At 40.6% G+C, this 21,091-nt stretch overlaps 1 protein-coding gene across 1 annotated transcript in view; it reads right to left on the bottom strand.

Annotated features, from left to right (window-relative positions):
* Window positions 1–249: 249 nt before the first annotated feature.
* Window positions 250–21,091, bottom strand: part of TAFA4 (TAFA chemokine like family member 4) — a 40,468-nt gene continuing 19,626 nt past the window's right edge. Inside the window, exons 3-4 of the mRNA XM_041462154.1 lie at window positions 3,434–3,589; window positions 250–401 (exon numbers count right to left, since the gene is read on the bottom strand). Coding sequence (XP_041318088.1) covers window positions 250–401; window positions 3,434–3,589 — 308 coding nt within the window. The remainder of the gene's footprint in view (window positions 402–3,433; window positions 3,590–21,091) is intronic.

Genomic DNA, 21,091 nt, shown 5'->3' with positions numbered 1-21,091 from the left:
TTGAAGAATTGGTTCTGGAACATGATTATCCCTCTAGCACTGAGCACAACAAAAGTTTCTTTGGCTCACTGCAGACTGAATCAGGAGCATTTTCAGTGTGACTGCAGGAATGAAGGGGCAGCTCTGACCTAATATTTCCTCTCTGAGAGCAACTAATTAATCACAGCTTTCCAAAACTTTGAGAAGGCCAAGACTGGGGCTCACACCCACAGACACAATGCAATAAGAGCAATCAGCAGACTGGCATCTTTAAATACAGGTGATCTCTGTACTTGCCTTTGTGGTTTTGACTTTATTTCCACTGCTGCAAGACCAACCTGAATAGTCTGGTAGTACTTTACAGTCCTCTCCATCCAAACAGGGGTTCATGTGACACCACCACTTCTGCAGGACAATGGAAGCTAGAAAAAAAGCAGCAAGGAAGAGAAACAATATCTTTTTTATCACCCTTGTGGTTTTTTGCTGCGAAGGTTGTCTGTGCCATTAGTTGATTTCAAAAGGTAAAATCAACAATTACTGGTTTAACAGTGAATTACATGGAGTGTGTTTGAGGTAAAAAAGTGGCTAAACACCAGCCCTCTGAAGGTAAATGCCATACCCAAATGATAAAGAGGCAGGCACCACCAGAGACTGATTCCAACATTCGAAGTTGCCTTTCCATCTCCACAGATTACAAAAATTACTTGCCTCCTTCATTTGCATGCTTCAGTCCAGAACCTGCTGTGAGGGGGGGGTGAAGCTGAGGCTTCTTGTTTAAGCCATACATGCATATGGGAGACTGGACAGAGAAATGCCAGCTTCTTCCTTCACTGGGTGAGAAAATAGAATTGCACAGAGATGTAAACCCCAGAGGTGTGTCAGCAAATACTGCAGGTAAGAATGGGGAAACCTCTGGCAAGCAGTAGAATATTGACTAAAAATCCATTTGCAGTCACACTGCCACTTCTGCAATATGTTTTGGAAGGCTAGAGTTGTAGACCTTAACTGGACAAATTTATTAATTTTCTACCCTTAAGCCAATTTCTATTAGGACCATGCCTGTTATTTTTAGAAATGTATTCATGACCTTATAAACCTGCTGTTAACAACAGCACAAACAAACACCTGCACGCATTTATCAGTTTTGCATTGTTCATGGCACTCAAATCCCAGAAAATTATTATGAAATATATCAGTACACAATCCTACATAATCTATATTGGATTTCAAAATAAAATATGGCTTAAGATGTGGATTCAGCTAGTCTGCATTATGCTACTATGTGCACGAACTATTGAATCACATGCTTTAAAAGATAACACATTCAGAAGAGATGAACAAAAATAATGGAGTCTGCTTCTTGTAAAGCACTTTTTTTTCCTTTTAATTTCAAGACATATTTGTTCTTCTGCAACCTTTAAATTGGGGTGTCAAGCAGGGAAGCTGACATCAGGATATTGCTGAAATGTTCATTCAATTACTTTTGTTTTGCGCATTTAACTGAAAAATGTTATGAAAAAATACACTTCTGGAACACTGCTATGGCTCTTATAAACTAATCTTTCAGTCTTACAACATTACAGAATAAATGTATGAACTTTCACCAGTCATTTGGGTCTCAGATCATTTGCATTGATACTGATTGATCGTGGACAAAAAATGGGTGAAACCTGACTGTGCTTCCAGGGAGGTGAGAGATAAATATTTGTGCCCAACAGGGCACAGAGAAAAACAAAAAACAAGGGGATGGAAGGAGGCACCATGATCCTTCCTGGAGGAGTGGGAATGAGGAGTGGCAACCACAGGTCTGCTGGGGCAAGCGGGGCTGGGGATTTGGGGTGGGAGCACCAGGGACCAGCAGCAGAGAGAATTGCTGCCCTATTGCAAATTATCACCACTGCTGGATAAGCAGGCCTGAAGTTCAAGGAAAATTAAGAAAAGCTACAAGCCAGTTGCTTTATAAATTTTTGGTTTGCTTTTGTTTTGTTGGAAAAATAATTCTATGATTTGGGTGTATCCTTCCCTTTAAACTCAGGCAAATTAAACAAGCCTGCACTCAGGACAAACGTGCTGGAAAAAGCCCCTAAATGTCTGTGTCAGCCTGTAGTATGCAAATTGAAGACTCAAACAGTTTCTTGCTTTCACAGTGTAGGAGTCTACTGAAGGGTATGTACAGAGTGGGAGAAAACACCTCAGATCCTGAGACTGAGGAAAGAGAGTTTCAGCTTCTGTGCTGCAGCAACTCATTCTAGCCCCAGATGCTGGCAAAAATAAGCAAAGCCTGCTAAAGCATTACCCTAAGGAGTGAGGGGGAATCAAAGGCTTCCACTTGAAAAGTCAAAATCTTACATTCATAATATTTTGCTGCACTTAATTGCAGCTATGCTTGAATAAAAAAAAACCAGCTGTTAAATTCCTTCAGTAACTGTTGGCTGAATCAAGCTTCAGCAGTATTTATATTTCTGCCATAGAATGACAGTGTCACCTTTGCAGCCTTTAAGTGAGTTTAAAATAATGCCTGACTTCTATTATCTGTTATATGCAAAAGTATTTCTGCTATTTGATGTGTCACCTAAGAATGCAGAAGACACTTCTGATGTAACAAGAAAACTCCCTAAGAAAATGCACTGTTAAACTTAACAGTATTGCTGAATTATAAAGCATAAAAACACTAGGCATCTAAAAATCTTTTTTAAAAATCTCCTTTTTAAAAATATCTTTTTTGACAGCTTCATAATAGGTTAAAAAAAATCAAAAACAAGATTCACATGTATTTAGAGTTCTATGTCTGACATTAAGTATTTCTGAATATTAGATTAGAATTGGACTTTGAAGCTTTTTGTTTTTATGTTTAAGTGAATTGGTTGCAATTTTATGTGCAAAAGAATAAAAACAAGATTTTCCTTATGAATTAATGAAATGAGGGATTTTGGTAACTTTAAGAAAAAGTCTGTCTTGGAGTAGATTTACTTACTCAACAAGAGCAGCAACCCCTACAAAAAATAGGCACATTAAATGGTGAAATATTGATCTAGAGAAAAGCTCTCCATGTCAGATGTCCAGCATCATCTGCATGCCCAGTCTTAGGGTTGCATTTATTATCCAGGGAATTTTTAGCCAAGCCACTAAGTCTTAGGACATCTGGAAGAGTTAATATCATAAGCTTGAATTTCTTGGCTTACGCTGCTTTCAAACTAGTTTTAGAGGAGAATTCTTGTGTTAAAAAATTAAGAAGTTTTATTGGCACAGACATGAAATGGCCCAGTACATACATTAAGAGGATTAATTACACCAAGATTTATGCACAGGCTCATTATCATCAAGGCACAGAGATGCTTCCGAAACGAACAAAAGGAAGGATTACGCTTTTTTTGCGGCAGTGGGAAGTCAGACATCAAGGAGAATGAACTCCTCCAACAACATTAAGGAGCCAGGAGCGAGCGGAGGCTCTCACCTTCCACGCAGGAGGGCTGAGCCCGCGTGGTGCCGGCCACCTGGCCCGGGAAGCAGGAGCACTTCACGGTCTGGGAGCGCTCCTCGATCCGGTTCTTGTTGCAGCACCGGTGCACGGCCACCACCTCACACGTCCCTTGCTTCACTTGGTGCTGGCCTAACAGTCCCAGGGGTGAGGGATGGAGAGGAAAAACACATCAGTGCCTGTGAGAAACTGTCCGAACAGGATGACTCTTGTGGCAGGGGGGAGCGATGAGGAGGACTTCATCATATTAGAAGGTTAATTAATTACTTTGTTATACTGTATTATTTTATACTATATTGCATTACATTTAAACTGGTTGGAGTAATCAGTTAGATGATGAAGGCAAAAAGACAGAGCACACCCATCTTCCTTTGCCTTCCTGACATCCATCAGGTTTTCTATTTAATTCTTTCCCTTCATAAATAGACACAGTGGATAGGATAATATTTAATACAAGAGAGACATCTTAAATAGTAGGGAAACTTTTTAACACATCCACACATAAGCACTGCTTGCTATGCTTGTCATCACAGACAGGCTGAGAACAAGGTAGGCTGTAAAGCTGTCATAGTCAAGTTTTGTCCAAAAGAAAAAGAAAAAATACACCCAAAGTGTATGGATTTCTTCAGTTCCCTCCCAGATCATTCTGAATAAACCTCTCATAAATATTGTGTCCTCCTGCTTTTCTCATGTTCACTATCCCCTGTTTCTCCAAGTTAATTTTTCCCCTCCCTTTCTCTTCCTTGCTCTTGACTTCACATTTCACCTCAGTGCTCCTTGCAGCTGATCATTTTCCTCCACTGCCCAACTTCCTCTCCATCCTGCCTAAACCTCCTCTCAGCAACTCCACTTCACAAGCCCCTCAGCTCCTTGCACAAGTTATTTCCATGTCCTCACTTTCCTGAACAGCCTTCAAGTGCTTCATCTTGCATTTGTCTTGTCTTATTTAGAGGAGAGCCTTGGATGGCTCTTATCTGTGTTTGTAAAGCACCTTGTAAATTAACAGCACTACAGAGCAGGGTGAGTTATTTCATAAGAGAGAGACAGAGACAACACTGAGAATAACAAAAATAGTCACCATCAAAGCAGCACAAAGCATGAGAAGAGAGACAGCCCAGACACTGGTGCAGGTGTGGCTGGTATCAAAGGCACAGAGAATAAAGAAATGCAGGGGGAAGGCAGAGAGCTCTCCACAAACAGACAATCCTCCAAGTGACAAACCTGAGAATTATCCAGAATATTCCTCCACACTCCGTGTTTGCCCTGTTTGGAGGTTTTTGTTTGGATATTTTAGGTTGGTTTGGGTTTTTTGTTTTTTTACAGTATCTGCTGCTAACTAACATCAGGCACACCTTTGCAAATGAAATTTTCCTGAGGGATAAAAATCACTGTAATTTTTGTGCAGAAAATGTTATGACTTGATTAGGTGTGAAATCTTAACTTTCAAAAACAGTTAGCAATGCAATTTAGCCTTCTATGGGGGGTTCCTAAAAAAAAAAAAATTATTAAATACATACATATAACTTTTTTTAAAAAGTTGTCTTGGCAGTGTTCCTTCCTGTGTATGTTTTGGTTTCACAAGTATTTCAAGCACAGCTGAAATACTTGTGAAAACACTTGGCTGCCCGAATTTTGTTGCCAAATTTGTATTCATAACAACCTCAATGGACAAGAAACTATGCATATTCAATCTTGGAGTGGAAATGTGGTGTTCTACTTGAGCACTCAACTTTTTTAAAAAATTATATACAGAGATTTTGGGGTTTTTTTTCCTTTTTTTCCCTGAGGACAAAGCTACACTACTTTTAAGCAAAATGTGCTACAGTGGAAAAATGTATAAGGTATTTTACAGCAAGTTGGCAAAATGCTGAAGACAACATAAAAGTACCTTACAGAACCACTGTAATAAGTTTATTGTCAGACTCTGACTTTTCATGCAAGTACCTAATAACAAACATGAAAAAAAATGAAAACACCTACTAGTCAGGAGAACAGCAGCTTCTCTGTAAATCAATATGGAAAACACACGAAAGAGAAAGCAAATTTGCCACTTTATCCCAAAGTATTGTTCCTCAAAATACCTGACATGACAATGCTTGGAGAAAAGGTGGCACAAGTTCTGACAGAAAAGATTTTTGAAAATGAGATTGTTATTTAAGAGAGGTTGTTAATTTAATGGGGTTGTTAATATATTTATTAAATAAATGTTATTTTTTTTTCATTATCTGTTTTTTAGTGCTACAGCCTGAATCAATATCCTTTGGAGTAAACAGGAGAAAATTTCCATTGGTTTCCTACAGTGCCCACTGTGGTGGTCCTACATTCACTGGAATCAACACCAAAGTTTCTATTCCCTCCAGGAAAGCAAGGTCAGAGTCTGCTTGGTCTCTTGAGAATGAGATTTTATAAAGGAAGAAGTAAAAAGCAAAAATTTTGAGCTGCTCAGGCCACATATTTGTGTTTGCCATGTATCATCATCTGAAAAAACAAGTGGCCAGGCCTTGTCCTTAAGCAAAGTCACAATTCACCAGACATCAGATGCTGAGATAAGAGAAGTCTTTTTTCCAGAAGGTACATCATAAGGATGGACAAGATCCAGCTCCAAGGATCAATATGTAGCTGCAAGGATGTCTATTTTCCACCTCAGATCCTGCTTCCTTTAGGTGAGCAGTCCTGTTAAGCCAATACCAAAGGAAATCAAACACGCTGGCCCTGAGCACACAGCCCCAAAAACCTGGAGCCGTCTTTCAATTATCTCGTTTGACTTTTGAAGCAGCGACAGTGATGCCCTGAAGTGCCAGGAGTCAACAGACACACTCTGTTTGCAGAAGCTGAGATAAAGACACCCCCTGAAAGCAGCCCTTGGTTTAGGAGCTGTTTTACTTCACATTCCTCTCTGGCAGCTCCACGAGCAGGTGAGGGAAGGTGCCCCCTCTTCATCTCCTGGCAGGAGCAGGATCCCAGGTTTGGAAACACCACTGCCACACACGGGAAGGCAGCACTCCCATCCCTCACCCCTCATGCACAGCTCTTATGGAGTGCAGCTCTAAAAAGCCACAGACATCTGCGTGCATCATTTGCATTAATTGGATTGCCCTTGTAATAGTCTTTTCCCTCCTACACGCTCACATCGATATTTCCTCCTGCTTGTTCACGCACATCCTGACACTTTTTATGCTGTTGAGCACCATATGAATTTCTCCTTAATATTCAGACACATCTGTGAGCAGGTGTTGAACAAATGCTGAGGGTTAAAGTGGTGCCTTTCAGTCCTGTTTTTGCCACTGCTCAGAAATATAGAGGATAAACACTCATTTGCAGAGTGGCTCTCACATTTAAGAAAACTCACAGAAAATCTTAACCAAACCTAACTCAATCTCTTCCTCCCAGGATCTACTGAAACCTGTTGTATCTGCATTCAGGTGCCCAACAGCAGCAAAAAAAAAAAAGAATATAAGAATTCTCTCCTGCATGTTTTAATATTCATCTTGCACTAAATAAACCTTCACCTCAGGTTTAAAGTACACATAACATGCAGCTGAGATTATACTGACAGAAACACTCGAGAAATGCCTTAAAATATTTTATAATTGATGGATCCTCTAGAAGCCAAGTCATTAGAAGAGCAGGGAATTAAGAGTTTTCAAAATGTAAAGATTACAGTAAATGAATGCTGGCCACATCAGGAAAGCCATTTCAGGGAGAAATGCAGTGAGAGAGAGGGAGAAAAGCTGTGGAGAGCAAAGTCCATAAAATTCATAGCTCGTCACCTGTAAACCTATTCAGATCTGTGACTTCAGGGCTGTCGGTATTTGGGGTCAAAATTCGGTTACATCTTCCCTTTTAAATAAAAAAAATTCTCCAGAGGGAGAAACATTTTATCAGCAGCACCATCACAGAAAGGTCTCTGTCACAGAGCACCTTCTGCATGCTGAAGGGAGAGCATGGGCCAGCAGGCACAGAGCAGGACAGGGGATGGGTGTTGAAAACCACACAGCTCTCTGTTCCTCTGATCAGCAATTTGGCACGTGTGCTGCTATCCTTATCCTAACTTCTTTACAGCTTTTCTTCCCCAGAAACACCAGTGCTGCTCTGGTTCACTAAGGACACTTTCTCTGTCTCCCAGTACAGAGCACAGACACAATGGGACAGGGCTCCCTGATGGAAGCAACCTCCAGGATCCTCTTCCTCCCTGCTGGGAATTTTGCTGCCTTCCATAGTGAAATACCTACAGATACCAGCACCCTCAGGAGCCCAGACTCCCTGATGGAAGCAACCTCCAGGATCCTCTCTGCTGGGAATTTTGCTGCCTTCCATAGTGATACCAGCAATGAGATACCAGTAAGATAGTAGCCCTGGTCTAGAATGCTTCTTAATGACCTCAAGAAGTGGCCTCATGAAGGTTTCTGTGACCATTTATTTGTTATCTGTAGGATTTTTATCCCAGAAGAATGTGCTGTGTAGAGCTGCAAGGCAGCTCCCCAGGATCTCAGAGAACACAGACATCTCTGAAGAAGAAGAAAGCACAAACCAGCAACTTATTGGACTTGGACATTACAAGCCAACACAAGTGTTGTGAGTAGAGATGACTCAATAATCACTACTGAACTGTTTATTCTCAGTGGTATTCTTAATATTCTCAGTATTATTCTTAGTACTTTTTTTCCAACAAACATATTTGACAAGACCTTATTTTCACTTTCTTCACAGAAGTCAGAGGGCAGATACCAATTAATACTTCTAAAACTCTTTGAAATGCTCAAAAGAAAAGAGGGAAATACAATTGTTGTTAATAAAATATCAAACATGGTAGTGATGCACTTCAAAACCACAGGGAACATATCAAAGAAAGAAGGAGGCTTTCAGAAGGTTGCTAACCAATTCTGTCCACATGCATTTCATCTCTGTGACTAATTCTGATCACTCCCTGGGAGTGCTGTCTCAATGCAATATACATGCAGGCAGCACGCCTCTACCAGAAATCCTGAACAAACGCCTCTTTCTTCTCATTTCTTGGCTAAGAAACATAAGGAAAAGAAAAATTTCAAGGGAGTTTTTATCTCTGTTTCGTAATCTGCCACCTCTGGTGAAGAGAGCTACTATGCTGTGGAGAGCAGCAAATCTGTAGTAGGATGAGCCCAGCTCAGCACATTCCTCAGAAAGCCTCAAAAGCAGCAAGCTTGGTCTGCACAAAATCAACTGCATCATTTATTTAAAGGGTAAGAGGATGGATGTCAATAGGAGGATGAACAGCTATGGAACTAAATATTGTAGACAGCATTAAGAGAAACAAATGAGTTTAGAAGTCAGCACTGATGCTGTTTGGAAGAAGAAAGCACTTTAAGAAGCTTGGTGCCAGTTTATCATCTGCCTTCATCTCATGCTGGCTTTTGCTTACAAATACATGAGCATAGGAAGCACACACCAGAAGGCAAATATTGTTAGAAAAACACAAACATTAGAGGAAATAACACTTGCTATTTTTCGTATTCTTTGCCAAACATATTTACAAGGACCAACCCAGCTCACAGGGCAGGGTTTTTTGAGGGGTAAAAGTGGAAAAGGGCTGTTTCTAAAGATGAAAATTCTTCTCAAGAAAAGAAGCTAAAAGTCACTTGGAAAGTAAAATATACACACCATCTTAGAGGCTGAGAATATCAGCAGAGCTTTTTCTTTACTACCATTCCATCAGTTACTAGATATTTTTCATAATCTCACATTCATGGCACAAGGTTCTATCTTAGATGCTCTCCTCCTTCAAGGGTATACAGTACAGATATATGTATACACACACACTTTCTCAGAAATTGTCTCTGAATACACAAATCAGTTCAGTTCCACTTTTAAAGTTCAACCTTTTCACTTATGGGCAGTAAGGGAGTGCTCAGAGATAGTCCAGAACTGCCCCAAAAGCCCAGTTCAGCTGTTTTAGGAATAAATAGACAAGAAATATCTTCCTATAATCTGCCCATGATAGTAGGCAAAGTAAGATGAAACAGACAAAAAAATCAAACAAAAACAAAAAAGGGAGAAAGGAATCTTGTTTGCTAACCATTACTCTTACAATCCTCAAATACACTGCAGGACTGTGATTCCTAGTGCTAACTTCTGTAAGGAAAAAGAAGGCAAAGATACAGCCATTGAACAGGTGTAGGAATAGAGGATGGAGCTTCCACAAGGTGCAGGTTTCAAACCAAAGAGTTTTTCTCACCATTTATAAAGTTACAGGTTTTGTTCTCATCAAGACATTTGTGCTTTTTTCCTTGTGGAAACCAGCAGTGTGGTATGTGCAAAATCACAATCAAGATTTTAACTAGGGAAGATTTTAATCAAGATTTTAACTAGGGAATCAGGGAAGCAGCCCTGAACCACTTTTAGTTGTTTCAGGTAAGAGGTAACACGTGGGGTAAAAAACCAAACAACTCTCAAAACAAGCACCTAAGTAGATAGAAGCACCAGGGGTACAGTGGGTGTGCCTCTATATCTGAAAATAGGTGAGTGACCTCAAACCCTGATAATGAGACCCAAAGAGTTAATGAAATCATAACCCTTCAGAGCAGGTGGAGGAAGCTGCTGACACAGCTGGAGAGAATCCTGTAACACAGTGAATTCTGTGCTGAGTGTCACAGGTCACATCCATATGGAGATTAAAGTCCCCTGGAATAAGTAGCACAGGTGACCTTAGATCAGACACCAGCACGGAGACTTCTCCAAGGAATGAAGCATTAAATCTGAGTGGTCAATAAATCAAAACAGCTGAGAAGGTGCTGGAAATGCAGGGGGGAGGAGGGGGGAAACTGCTGCAAATGGGAAGGTGGACGAAGGGTGACCTGGAAGCAAAAACAAATTAAAACATGAGTGTCTCCATCTGCCAGGGGGCTCGCTGAAGTCGATCAATGAGGACTGCTGCCTTTCAGCTGGGCACCAATTCATCTGCTTCAAGCACACACATCATTTGTACAGACAAAATCCAAGACTTAAAACCTCATAAGGCTCCTCAGAGCAAAGCAGTGTTAATAATTTCCTACAGGCAGCTTCCTGCTGTGGGTCTATTTTAGGTGAGGCACAGGAGAAAAAGCAAAGGAAAGATTTGGTTTTCAATCATAACTTGTAGCAAATGAGCAACATTGTGCTCTCTAATATAGAAGAATTTCCCAGGTGTCCCATTAACATTCACTCCTGCTATTACACGTGGACCACTATTTTTCTCTCATTTGTTCCTTCCTTCACAAATTTATCATGAGAGAAGGGAGAGAGAATGAAGCCAGTTCCCTGGGGAGATTTCTGCTTGCCTGAAGAAAGCAGGTACACACACATCCATACAGGCCAGGCTTATGGTTACCACTTTGTAAGCAAAAATTTAATTTTCTGCCTCAAGTGAGAGCTGATTTCCTCTTACAAAAGGGTTGTTCTTGCCATAGGAAAGCAAAAATTGCATATTTGGGACCACAAACTGAGAAAGGCAGTCCCATCCACATCAATAATGAAGCCACCCTGCCCAAGGTGTCACTCACACAGCCCTTGCAGGCACCAGGAGCTCACTGCCATTTGCAGTTGCTCTCCACACCCAGTCTCAGGACTGTGCTTGTTGTCTCAGAGCAGCTTATTGCTGCTCATCTATGGCATGACAGAAGTTCATTTAATACTATCATAATCTTTAAGAAATTAAAAATAAAAGAACAAAAAACAAAAAATCAAAACCTTTTAAGTCTGTCTCATGCATGCAACAAAATACATTTTGAGGATTAAGCCTTGTGCCTTTCTGAGCATTCCTCCAGCACCTGAAATATCTAATGATCATTTCAGTCTTACTTGTGTAAAACAAACATTTGTAATCTACTAAATACCAGAGGTATTTTTAACTCAGTTCAAGGTCGTTCATCAGAAAAGAATGATATTTGTTTAGAGAATATGAAACACTAATTGTCATCTAAGTCATTAGGCTCTGCAGATTAAGTAAATGGAAGCTGCCAGAAAACAAAGTAGATGTTTGGGGGAAAAGCATTCTCTTCATTTCAAGTGAAAATTGAATTTTTATTCTCATGTCCAAATAGAATCAGTAAAACTGGGGAGAGCAACCAAGGAAACATGTACTGTACTCCATTTCACTGCTCAAAACAGCTCACACTTACAAGGCATAAAGAACTGCTTTTCCAGGGTTTATTTTTATAATGCAAAGGTATATTTCCCTCCTTAAATTACTTTGAGGGGACTACAGAATAAGAGGACTTCGCCTGAATGTGATAGTTAAAGTAGGCAAATAAATAATTATTCATTAATTAACCCTCATTTGGCAATCTGTTCCAGAAAGATCTAGACATAACTGTTATCATTAAATGGTGTGGTTTATGAAACATTTCTGCTTGTCCTGTTTGACATTCTTAATTTAAAAGATGGGCTGTGAATCCCTCTTTCCTCTAATTGCTCTGTGTTTATTAAATCATAGACCAGCATTTGTTGCCACTGGAAGAACTGTCTTTTGCAAAAACAGCAGATAAGACTGAATTTGAACGATAGATTCCACTGCAGAAGTGGTATGAAGTTTTCATGTGATAGGCAAATCAGGCAAATGGAATTCTGAGGAATGTTACAAGCAATCAGACCAGTTAATGCACTGGGCACAGGCCACCAGCTCCTCAGCTGCTCTTTAATCCCTGGGAAAAGCCCTATGTCTTGATCACCACTGATTAATTATTTTCAAAGTTTCAAAGTCTCATTTTATATCAGGTTTTATACAGCTGTAATGATTACCTTGGGTTTATCCCATGGAATAGACAAGGAAAGCATCACAGCAGTCCAAATATAAGATCCAGCTGCCAGTTAAGCAATAACAGGTCATAAAACTAAATTGAACAAATGCATTTTTAACTCTGAGTGGCATGAGGACTTCAAAGTGATTTCAGCATGTACAGACTCTATCCAACCTGGCTGAAAGTTAATTGAACTTGTTTTAACTGCTAGATCCAGAAGTGCAAAGCATAAGTGAGGTTTCCAGAATGTCAACAGACATTTTTTTTTTAGTCAGAACTGTTGAAACATGGGGGGTTTTCTTACACACACACAAAAAAAAAAAAAAAAAAAAAAAAAACCAAAAAAACCAAACACCACTGCACTGCAGACTGCCCACCACTTCATGCTGCACTTTAACAGACACACAATAAAATATAATCACACTGAAATAAAGTGAAAATCAACCTGGTAACTGTTTCCCATAGGCCCACATTTAAACTCCTGACCCCAGCTTACACTACTAATGACAGAATAATAACATAAAGGTCAGAATTCAGAAGTTGTCAGGGTCTGTACATTTCCTTTTTTATACTGACTCTGTCAAAGCATCACCATTAATACTTTTTCTTTTCAAGATTCTGCAGCTCTCTTGAGCCCTCAGGAGAGGCTCTCACTTTTTAATCTTCTTTACCTAAGAATAAAGGTGCAAGACTAAAATTTTACCATTCCAATTGCAGGCTGTAACCCAAGAAAATCCCAGAAAGGTGCAGTTCAAAGAGCCAAATGTGAAGATCTCTGCTCAGTAACTGGCCATGCACAAGTGGGTGCTGCCACAACACACAAACTGTGCTGATCTCTCACCTTATCTCCTCCATGCCATTTATATTATTAGCCCTATTAATAGCAAAAAGTTGATTTTGAAGTCAGTGTACAGCTAGTTCTACATAAATTTGGCTTTTTTCATTTGGCAACTAGCAACAATCAAGACATTCCACCCAGGCTTAAAATGTGAATTATTACAGTGTGTTAAAGACAAAGAGAGTAACACACTGTCTTTACTGCTCAAATCAGTAAAGACAGAGTGTTAACAGACCCTTCTCAGAAATGAAAGAACTACCAGTTAAAACATTATTTTTTTGTTCCACACATCCCATTCCAAGTACCCAAGAATCCAGCTCTCCTTCCATTCTTACTAAAATTGGCAGTCCTTGACAACGATTAGGTAGATTTTCCATTTCAATCAAGCCATTCAGCTTGAAGTGAAAAGTTAAAACATAACTTTATCATGGCACAGAAGCCACCATGTCCTGCAATATGTACCACTGGAACAAACTGGAGAGTAGCATCAAAAGCCTCCCCCCTAGACCATGTCACAGCTTTGACGCCACAACTCTGAGAGGAAGTCTGAGAGTTTGATCCTTGAATCAAATTCAATCCTCACTGCCATCCCTCAAAGGATTGAGAGCTCTTGACTCTTGCAGATTATTGCATTTGGAAGGGGGTTTTTTGACCATGAGATGGAAATTTGCCCCCCAATAACTGAGCACATTTCTTTTGTGATGCAGCAGATGCAATAATAGCATTTCCCTGCGCCTGTAGGAAACCAGACAGACACTGGCTCAGCTCCAGGACACTTGACAAAGCATATTTGGATTAGAAGCTCAGAGGAGTTAGAATTGAAGGGGAAGTCTCAAATTCCCAAGGGCTTTTGAATGTCCCACTCTTATGTTGGCAATGAAATCTATTTGAAATAACAGCAATTAGATGTTTAAATAGCAGGAGGACACTTGGATATTCTTCTAGATACTGGCCAGAAAAAAAGTAAATCATGCATGTAATTCTGAAAAGAAGATTTACTTCATTCACCATGGAAGAGAGGGATTGCTCTTTTTAGCAGGAACACTTGTCACAACTGGGCAAGTTGCAGAAACAACATAGTGAAATTGTCCCTTGAAAGTGTCCCAGCCAGCTTGTCAGATTTGACAAAGTTGCATTCTTACCAGAAAACAACAGGCTTCCTCACCTGGGGAATTTTCCCTTGGCCCTAATAAGACTATCAGCAAATGCAGAGATGAATTAGAATAGTCATTAAGGAGACAGAGCATAAAAAATGAGCCACAGGAAAGGTCAGAGCAATGAGGGTGAATGAAGAAGAGCACGTGCCCTGTCACCACCGCTGCAGATGTGGAGGAAACAACCAAGAGAGAGAAGCAGATGTTCTTGTAAAAGCTGTGCAAATTTCATGGCTGCTTTCAAGGATAATGGAGCAGCCATAGGTGGCAGGAGAGGACATGTCATTACCTTCTGCAGTGCTGGTGAGGCTCCCCCAAGAGCCATTGACTTTAACAGCACTGCTCCACCATCTCCTGTCTGAGGAAGTTAAAGGTGACCTGGCACAGTTGTCATTAGTTTCACACTCTTTCCACAAGGATGGTACTCTAAATAAAGCAGTTAGGTCTTTCTCTTGAAGTCAGCACATTAAAAAGGGGAAACTATTAACAGGTTTCTTCTGATGGTATTCTCAAAAAAAAAAAAAAATTAAAAAAAAATTTCACAGTTTATGTGGAGGTTTTCTACCCTTAAAAGTTGCATTGCCTTTAACTACAAAACAGTTTCTGCCAGCGTGTTTGGCTTTTCTTGATCTCAAAACACACATTGCCTTGCAATATAAATTGTCAGAACAGTAGATAGCTTTGAAAATCCATGGACATTGGGAGATTATATTCAGTGTCCTTTTGATGCTTCCTTCAACTCAGTGCCTCAGCAGGGACAGGGTGGGAAGCAGCCCCTGTTTGCAATAGCTGTTCCTACAGAACAGCAGCAGCTCCATAAAGGCACATTCCTCTGCAAGACCCCTTGCTTGAAGGTCCTGAGAAGCCAAGAAAAGGTCAGTTTAATCTGCAGTGAATGGCAGCAGCAGGAGACAGAGCTGGTGCCACGGTCCGTAAGGAGCTGCCAGGCGCTCCACAGCCCTGTACAGCGCACTCACTGGATAGCCCATGGAAAAAGACTTCCCTTCCACTCACACCTGCTCAACTCCTGTTATTTTCAAAGCTTCTCAGGATGCTGTGTGGGGTTGGACAGCCTCCCTCACACTGTTTTTTGAGCTTTTGAACATGAACTTCTAGCAGACTGCTTTAAACACGAGCTGCTGTCCTGCCTCCTGCTGCTGGGCTCCCTCCAGTGCCCACGCCAGAGCGCTCGTGTCCAGCAGCATCATCAGTGCCCAGCAGGTAGCTCCCGCAGCAGGAACCTGCCCAGAATCACATCAATCTCCCTCAGTCTGCACAATCCAAGAAAACTGCAGAAATTCTGTCTCTTATCTGGATAAGAGGGCAGGAAACAGCCAGAGAGAAAACCACAGCCACGGCAATTTTTCTTCAGTGAATCTGTACTTATCAACTGCCCTGAGAGCCCCAGCTCACTGCAAACCAAGCACCTGTCTGAGGGCACTTCCCAACTGCAGCAGGCAGATCTAGCTTAGGAACAGCCTTGAGGTGAAAGGCTCTATATCTCATTACCAATCCATCAAGGCTTCTTGATCCTATGTGATTTCATCTTGTAATTATTTGCAGGCGCCTCTTTCGAGCACAAGAAATTACAAGACTTTCTTTATAGTGACTACCCACCTTCAGAGCATGCAAACCTGACCAGCTGAGATTAGACAATTTAATTAACAGATTGGTTTCTGCACTACCACTTACCTGAAGAGAACTCAATTGTCAGCACACTGATAGTGCTGGCTAGCTCAGTTTAATTCTACCTTGGCAAACAGAACTTTCAAGGAAAATAACTCACCCACTTGAACTGCCATGACTTTTCTATAATGAAATAGTCTGAGTCTTGTAATGTAAAAATACCTACATTTCTGCATTTAATAAAAAACATGAGTTTTGCTTAACAAATATTAAAAAATTTTATTGTTAGGGAACAGGCATGGTGGTATTCAACATGACAATGCAGAAATAGAATGGCTTTTCAAAAGTCTTTTGTTATTTCATATGTGATTAAGTGCCTGCAAGATTTCTGTTTAAAACTAACAAAGTCATTTACTTTTTACTCCTGAATTACAGGTGAAATATGTAATAATTTTAATAGCATTCTTCAACAAATTGCTTCTGAGAATGCAAAAATGGCAGCACAGATTCTAAAGTAAAATTTCCCCTTTGTTTTGGGCAAAGGTTAAGGAACAGACAAAAAAATGTGGAAGACTTAAAAGATTCTAAAATGAGTATTAAAAACTTACTAGGTTTAAAACAAGAAAATACAGCAAAAGATACATTCCACTGTGAATCAGTGTCTGTGATAAGGCAGGATACATCTAGAATGAATATTTTAATTAATTCTGAAATCAGTGGTGGATGCCCTGAGGTTATCATAAATATGTACACTTTGGAAGTAGCCTTAGCTGAGAAGGGATCCAGCTTCAGCAACAAAACCTCAGAAGAGCTCACTTACAAACAAGAAAACAGGTTTCTCACTATCCTGTTCCAAGCACTCTATGTTCTGTGAGGCTGCAAAATGATGATTTATCTTTAATCACGATTCCAAACTACACAGCAAACCAGACTGATGAGCTGACAGTAAACATGCTCATAATTTGACCTGGTGTAATAGAGTGTTCCTAACTCCAAGTTATACAAAGCACTGCTTCACAAGGCTCAGCACCAGAGAGAATTAGACCTTCAGATATTAAAAACATCTGACACTTCACTTAGAGTGTCCTACTTTAACCTGAAAGAAATTTGCCATGCAAGTTTCCTGAAAAAACAGGGAAGAACCAGAAGCCACATCCATTGCCAGCACCCCCAGTTTCACATGGGGTGAGTAAATGGCACATTTCAGCATCACCTGCTCCTCAGAGGCTCTTAACTATCACACATCCTAGAGGCAAGAGCTAGACAACTGAACCATCACAAAGATGTGATTCCCCAGGTACCAGGACAGCCCCAAGGAAAGGAACATCCACATGAGAGTCCCTGAGCCAAACATTCTGCACTGCTGGTGGGTGGGACAGTGGAAGAAAAGTGTGATAATCATAAAATCATCTAATCATAGATAGGCTTGGATTAGAAGGGACCTGGAAAATCAGTTCCAAGCTGCCTGCCATAGACCAGGCTGCTCCAAGCCCCATCCAACCTGGCCTTGGACACTTCCAGGGATGGGGCAAGTCACAGCTTCTCTGGGCAACCACCCCCAGAGTCAAGAATTTCTTCCCAATATCCCATCTAAGGCTGCTCTCTTTCAGTTTGAAGCCATTCCCCCTTCTCTTGTCACTTCAGGCCCTTGTAAATTAGTCCCTCTCCATCTCTGTCTTCAGTCCTCACAAGGATTTCTCTGCTGTTTCTCCACAGACCCCAAGGTACAGTGTTCTGATGGAGCCAGCTGGCAAATATTTCCAGAAAAGAACTTGGAGGAGTTTAGCAGTGAGGCACCTGAAGGCCTGAACCACTGAATTTAGTATAAATTTCACTCCTTACAAAAGTTTTAGGTATAATTACCTTAAATATCAAGTACCTGAAATATCAATAGTAAAATCTCAGACCACCAACACCTTCCCTTAGTTAAAAGGCTGCCCTTTTTCACTCCTCTTGAAACCCATTGAGCCTGTGAGCCAGGGTGGATTTGTTCCCTGTGTGCTCTGGCTTCACATTTATTCTTTCACACAGGCAGGGCACTGAGAGCACTGAATTGCCACCTGTGGGTATCTTTTACAAGCCACTGAACAGCAGGGTGTGTCAAAAGAAGAACTCTGCTCCCTTCCCACTGAGAACTATTCCACTTTTCAGTTCGTACTCATTAAATTCCACTAACTATTAGACATGAAATCAGACATGTTATCTGGCAACAAACCTGTCAGCTATTTGCAATTGTCTAGGAAAAAAAACCACCCAGCATTATTTCTCCTTCAGGAATGCATTTTGCTCTCTAAGATTAAAAGGCGCAGTCTTTTGAAAATCATAAGTCATTTCCCCTTTTATTTATTTAAAATCATTGACAATTTATCAGGAACTTCAGTAATACATTGTTATTCAAAAAGCACTGAAGTTGGGTAAGAGAGAATAGGTTTCTATTTCTTCTAACATTCCTGTCAGTTCAAACCAGAAGAATATATTTTTAAGTTAACTTTTTACATGTCCACCAAATTTCAGAAAAAAATTCCAGTCAGTAGAGAAGAAAAATGTGTTAATCTGGACCCCATAAAACCTGAAAATACTGCAAGTGAAGAAACAGACATATTTGTGCATGAAACACCTTGTCAAAATTGGGATTACCCTCTTTTAAAGAGTTTCTCACCTCGTATTTCTCCTTCCCAGCATTATGAGAACAGAGCTATGACTGATCATGATTCACAGCTTAAAGCACAGGTGAGTTTCATATGAGAGTTGGATGGCAATTACCAGGATGAATAGATTCTGTGTTAGGGATCCAGCATGCTGCCAGTCCAACACATTAGCCTTTGTCAGCTTCTGAGTCGTTTTAAGCATCTGTACAGGGGTGGATTATTGGTAGTTTATGTTTTATGGCACACAGACCATTTATGGGGAGTCTGTTAGAAGTGGAAGGCAGCTTTGTTTGCAGGATTCTGTAAATGGTTTCCTCAGATACCTTCACACTGGAAGGTGCTGCTTTCATGGGGGCTGAGCAGGGACCCTTTTCTCTCAGCTGACACCTCAGACCACACAACAACATGGAAAGTGATGAATTAAAGTACTGAGGGACAATCCTGGAGCAGGGGGTGACCATTTCTGGCTAGAGGCAGGGAGAAAACACAGGGCCTGTGCTGCTTCCAGTAAGCAATCAGGCCTGGGTGAAAAGGTAAATGCAACATGGTTTGTGTCTTGTCTTCAGAAGTACTGAACCCAGACAGGCAATTAGCCCAAATGAGAATGGACTCAGTGAAACAATTTGTTATTTGTTTATTATTCACTAACATCTGATAGAGACTCCACAGAAACAAAATCCTTTCCTGGAGGTCTTTGCCTCGCTTAGAACTCATTACCCCAGAGACTGGAGATATCACTGATGCTATTTTAATCCACTAAGCTGCTGTTGCTTAGCTATGTGGCAATTCTTATAAAACTCCGCTCTGCACAAAGCAAAACCTTCTCTCTCCTGGCAAGAAGTCCTTGAACTTGAAGGTTTGAATCTCTAGCAAGTCAGACTGTGGCAAAATGACTAGTCATAATAGCAGTGCAGGATAATGCCTTACATTTCCAAATTTTAGGTTTTGCTGTACTGTATTAGTGCACATCCAGCAGCTCTTGTCACCAATAATTACTATCCCACAGCAACTACACTAAAGTACCTACCAATTAACTAATTTCATTTTGACAGTTTTAGAAGCAGAAGAGGAGAAATATTGATGTCTCCTAAGCACAGTCAGCAGCTGACACACATCTTCTTTCTATCCAGAGGAGCTGCTGTCAAATGAATTGCTTAAAAAGGTATTTGAGGTGGTTCCACAGAATACAGCAAGGATGCACTGCAGAGCCTCCTGCAAGTATTAATTCTTGGGGTGCTATTAAGATTGCTACAAATAAAAAATACCCCTTGCTGGCAAGAAATGACAACTTGAGAAAAGTAGTATTTATAGATGGCCAGTGTTTTAAAGACTGAGTGAGTTTTTAAAATAGACATTTCTTCTAAGAAATAAAGCAAATCTTGACTTTTTCAGCAATATGCACTAAATATTTAATAAGGGATCCTGGAGCTCAGGAAGGTTTAAGACACTGTGCTAGAATATTGAACTAATAAGCTCCTCCAGAAAGCTTCTAAATACGTATAGTTAAACATTACCTAGTTTATTTTAATTATTTAACACAGAGACTGAAGGAGGTTAATGTGACCCAGTGGACTTGTTTATGTTGAAAACTATTGCTTCTCCTTACTCAAAAATCTGCATGCTGAGCTGCATCAGGGCACAGAGCTACAAGGGAGCCATAAGGAATAGAGGTTTACAGCTGCCTGCTAACACCAGGATGGGAGTGTTTGCACCAGGGCTGTGCCTGCACAGAGACACAGCCCATAAACAATGTCAGGCCCATTAGTTTTATTTACATCACTTGGAAAACTAATAAACTGAAGTTAGAGGTATAGCTGAGAATACCATGGATGATGGGGGATATTGCTCGATTCCAAAATTCAGTTTTAGAAACTTAAATATCCCCATCATTTACTCTTCAATTCCCAAATCCTGATAGCTAATGGTCCTTCTCTTTCTTCAGACTATGGATGATACTTCACTTGGATCTTCAGCCTGGTCCTCCAGCTCTGACAGGAGAGAAAGCTGCCTTCACTAAACCACAGAACACAAAGAAATAACCCAAACCAGCCTGGAAAACTCAAGTGACAGAGGATAGGTGCTAAATATTAGGGAGAGAAAACCAGCTTTGCATACAAAAATAAGGAGATGAGGGAAAGGCAACTATCCATGGCCCCCACCAGGGAAGGGAGGGAATAATCCAGTTTTAAGCAGTGCCAGATAAGACCCAGTGTATTCACCTGGATATCTCTTCTTCAGACAGACTAAAAGCTAGTCTTGCATAAGTAAAAGGCTTGAGTTTCATTTTAACTGGGTATCTTCTTTATCAAAAGAAATCTTGTTCAACATTTGTTTTCATTTGTCCTTGGGAATGCCAGCACAAGCTGAGGCTTATGCTCCTTCTTGTACACAGAATACAAAATCCTCAATCTCATGCACAGGATAACGTGCCAATGAGCAACATGGCTTAGCTCTGCAATGCCTCTGCTTCAGAGAAATGTTCACAGCCACCATTTCGATTCTATACACTGGTATTTTTAAATAAAGGTTGTGACAGACTAAGGAGAAAAGCCACAGAGAGCAGAAGTCAGGGGACCCTTAGAGGATCAGTGGCAGCAGGAAGGCATTGGGGTTCACTG

Source organism: Pyrgilauda ruficollis, unplaced genomic scaffold (genome assembly GCF_017590135.1).
Source record: "Pyrgilauda ruficollis isolate IOZ18807 unplaced genomic scaffold, ASM1759013v1 scaffold10, whole genome shotgun sequence".
NCBI lineage: Eukaryota > Metazoa > Chordata > Aves > Passeriformes > Passeridae > Pyrgilauda > Pyrgilauda ruficollis.
Note: the sequence above shows the minus strand (reverse complement) of the source record. Positions and strands in the feature narration are given on the sequence as shown.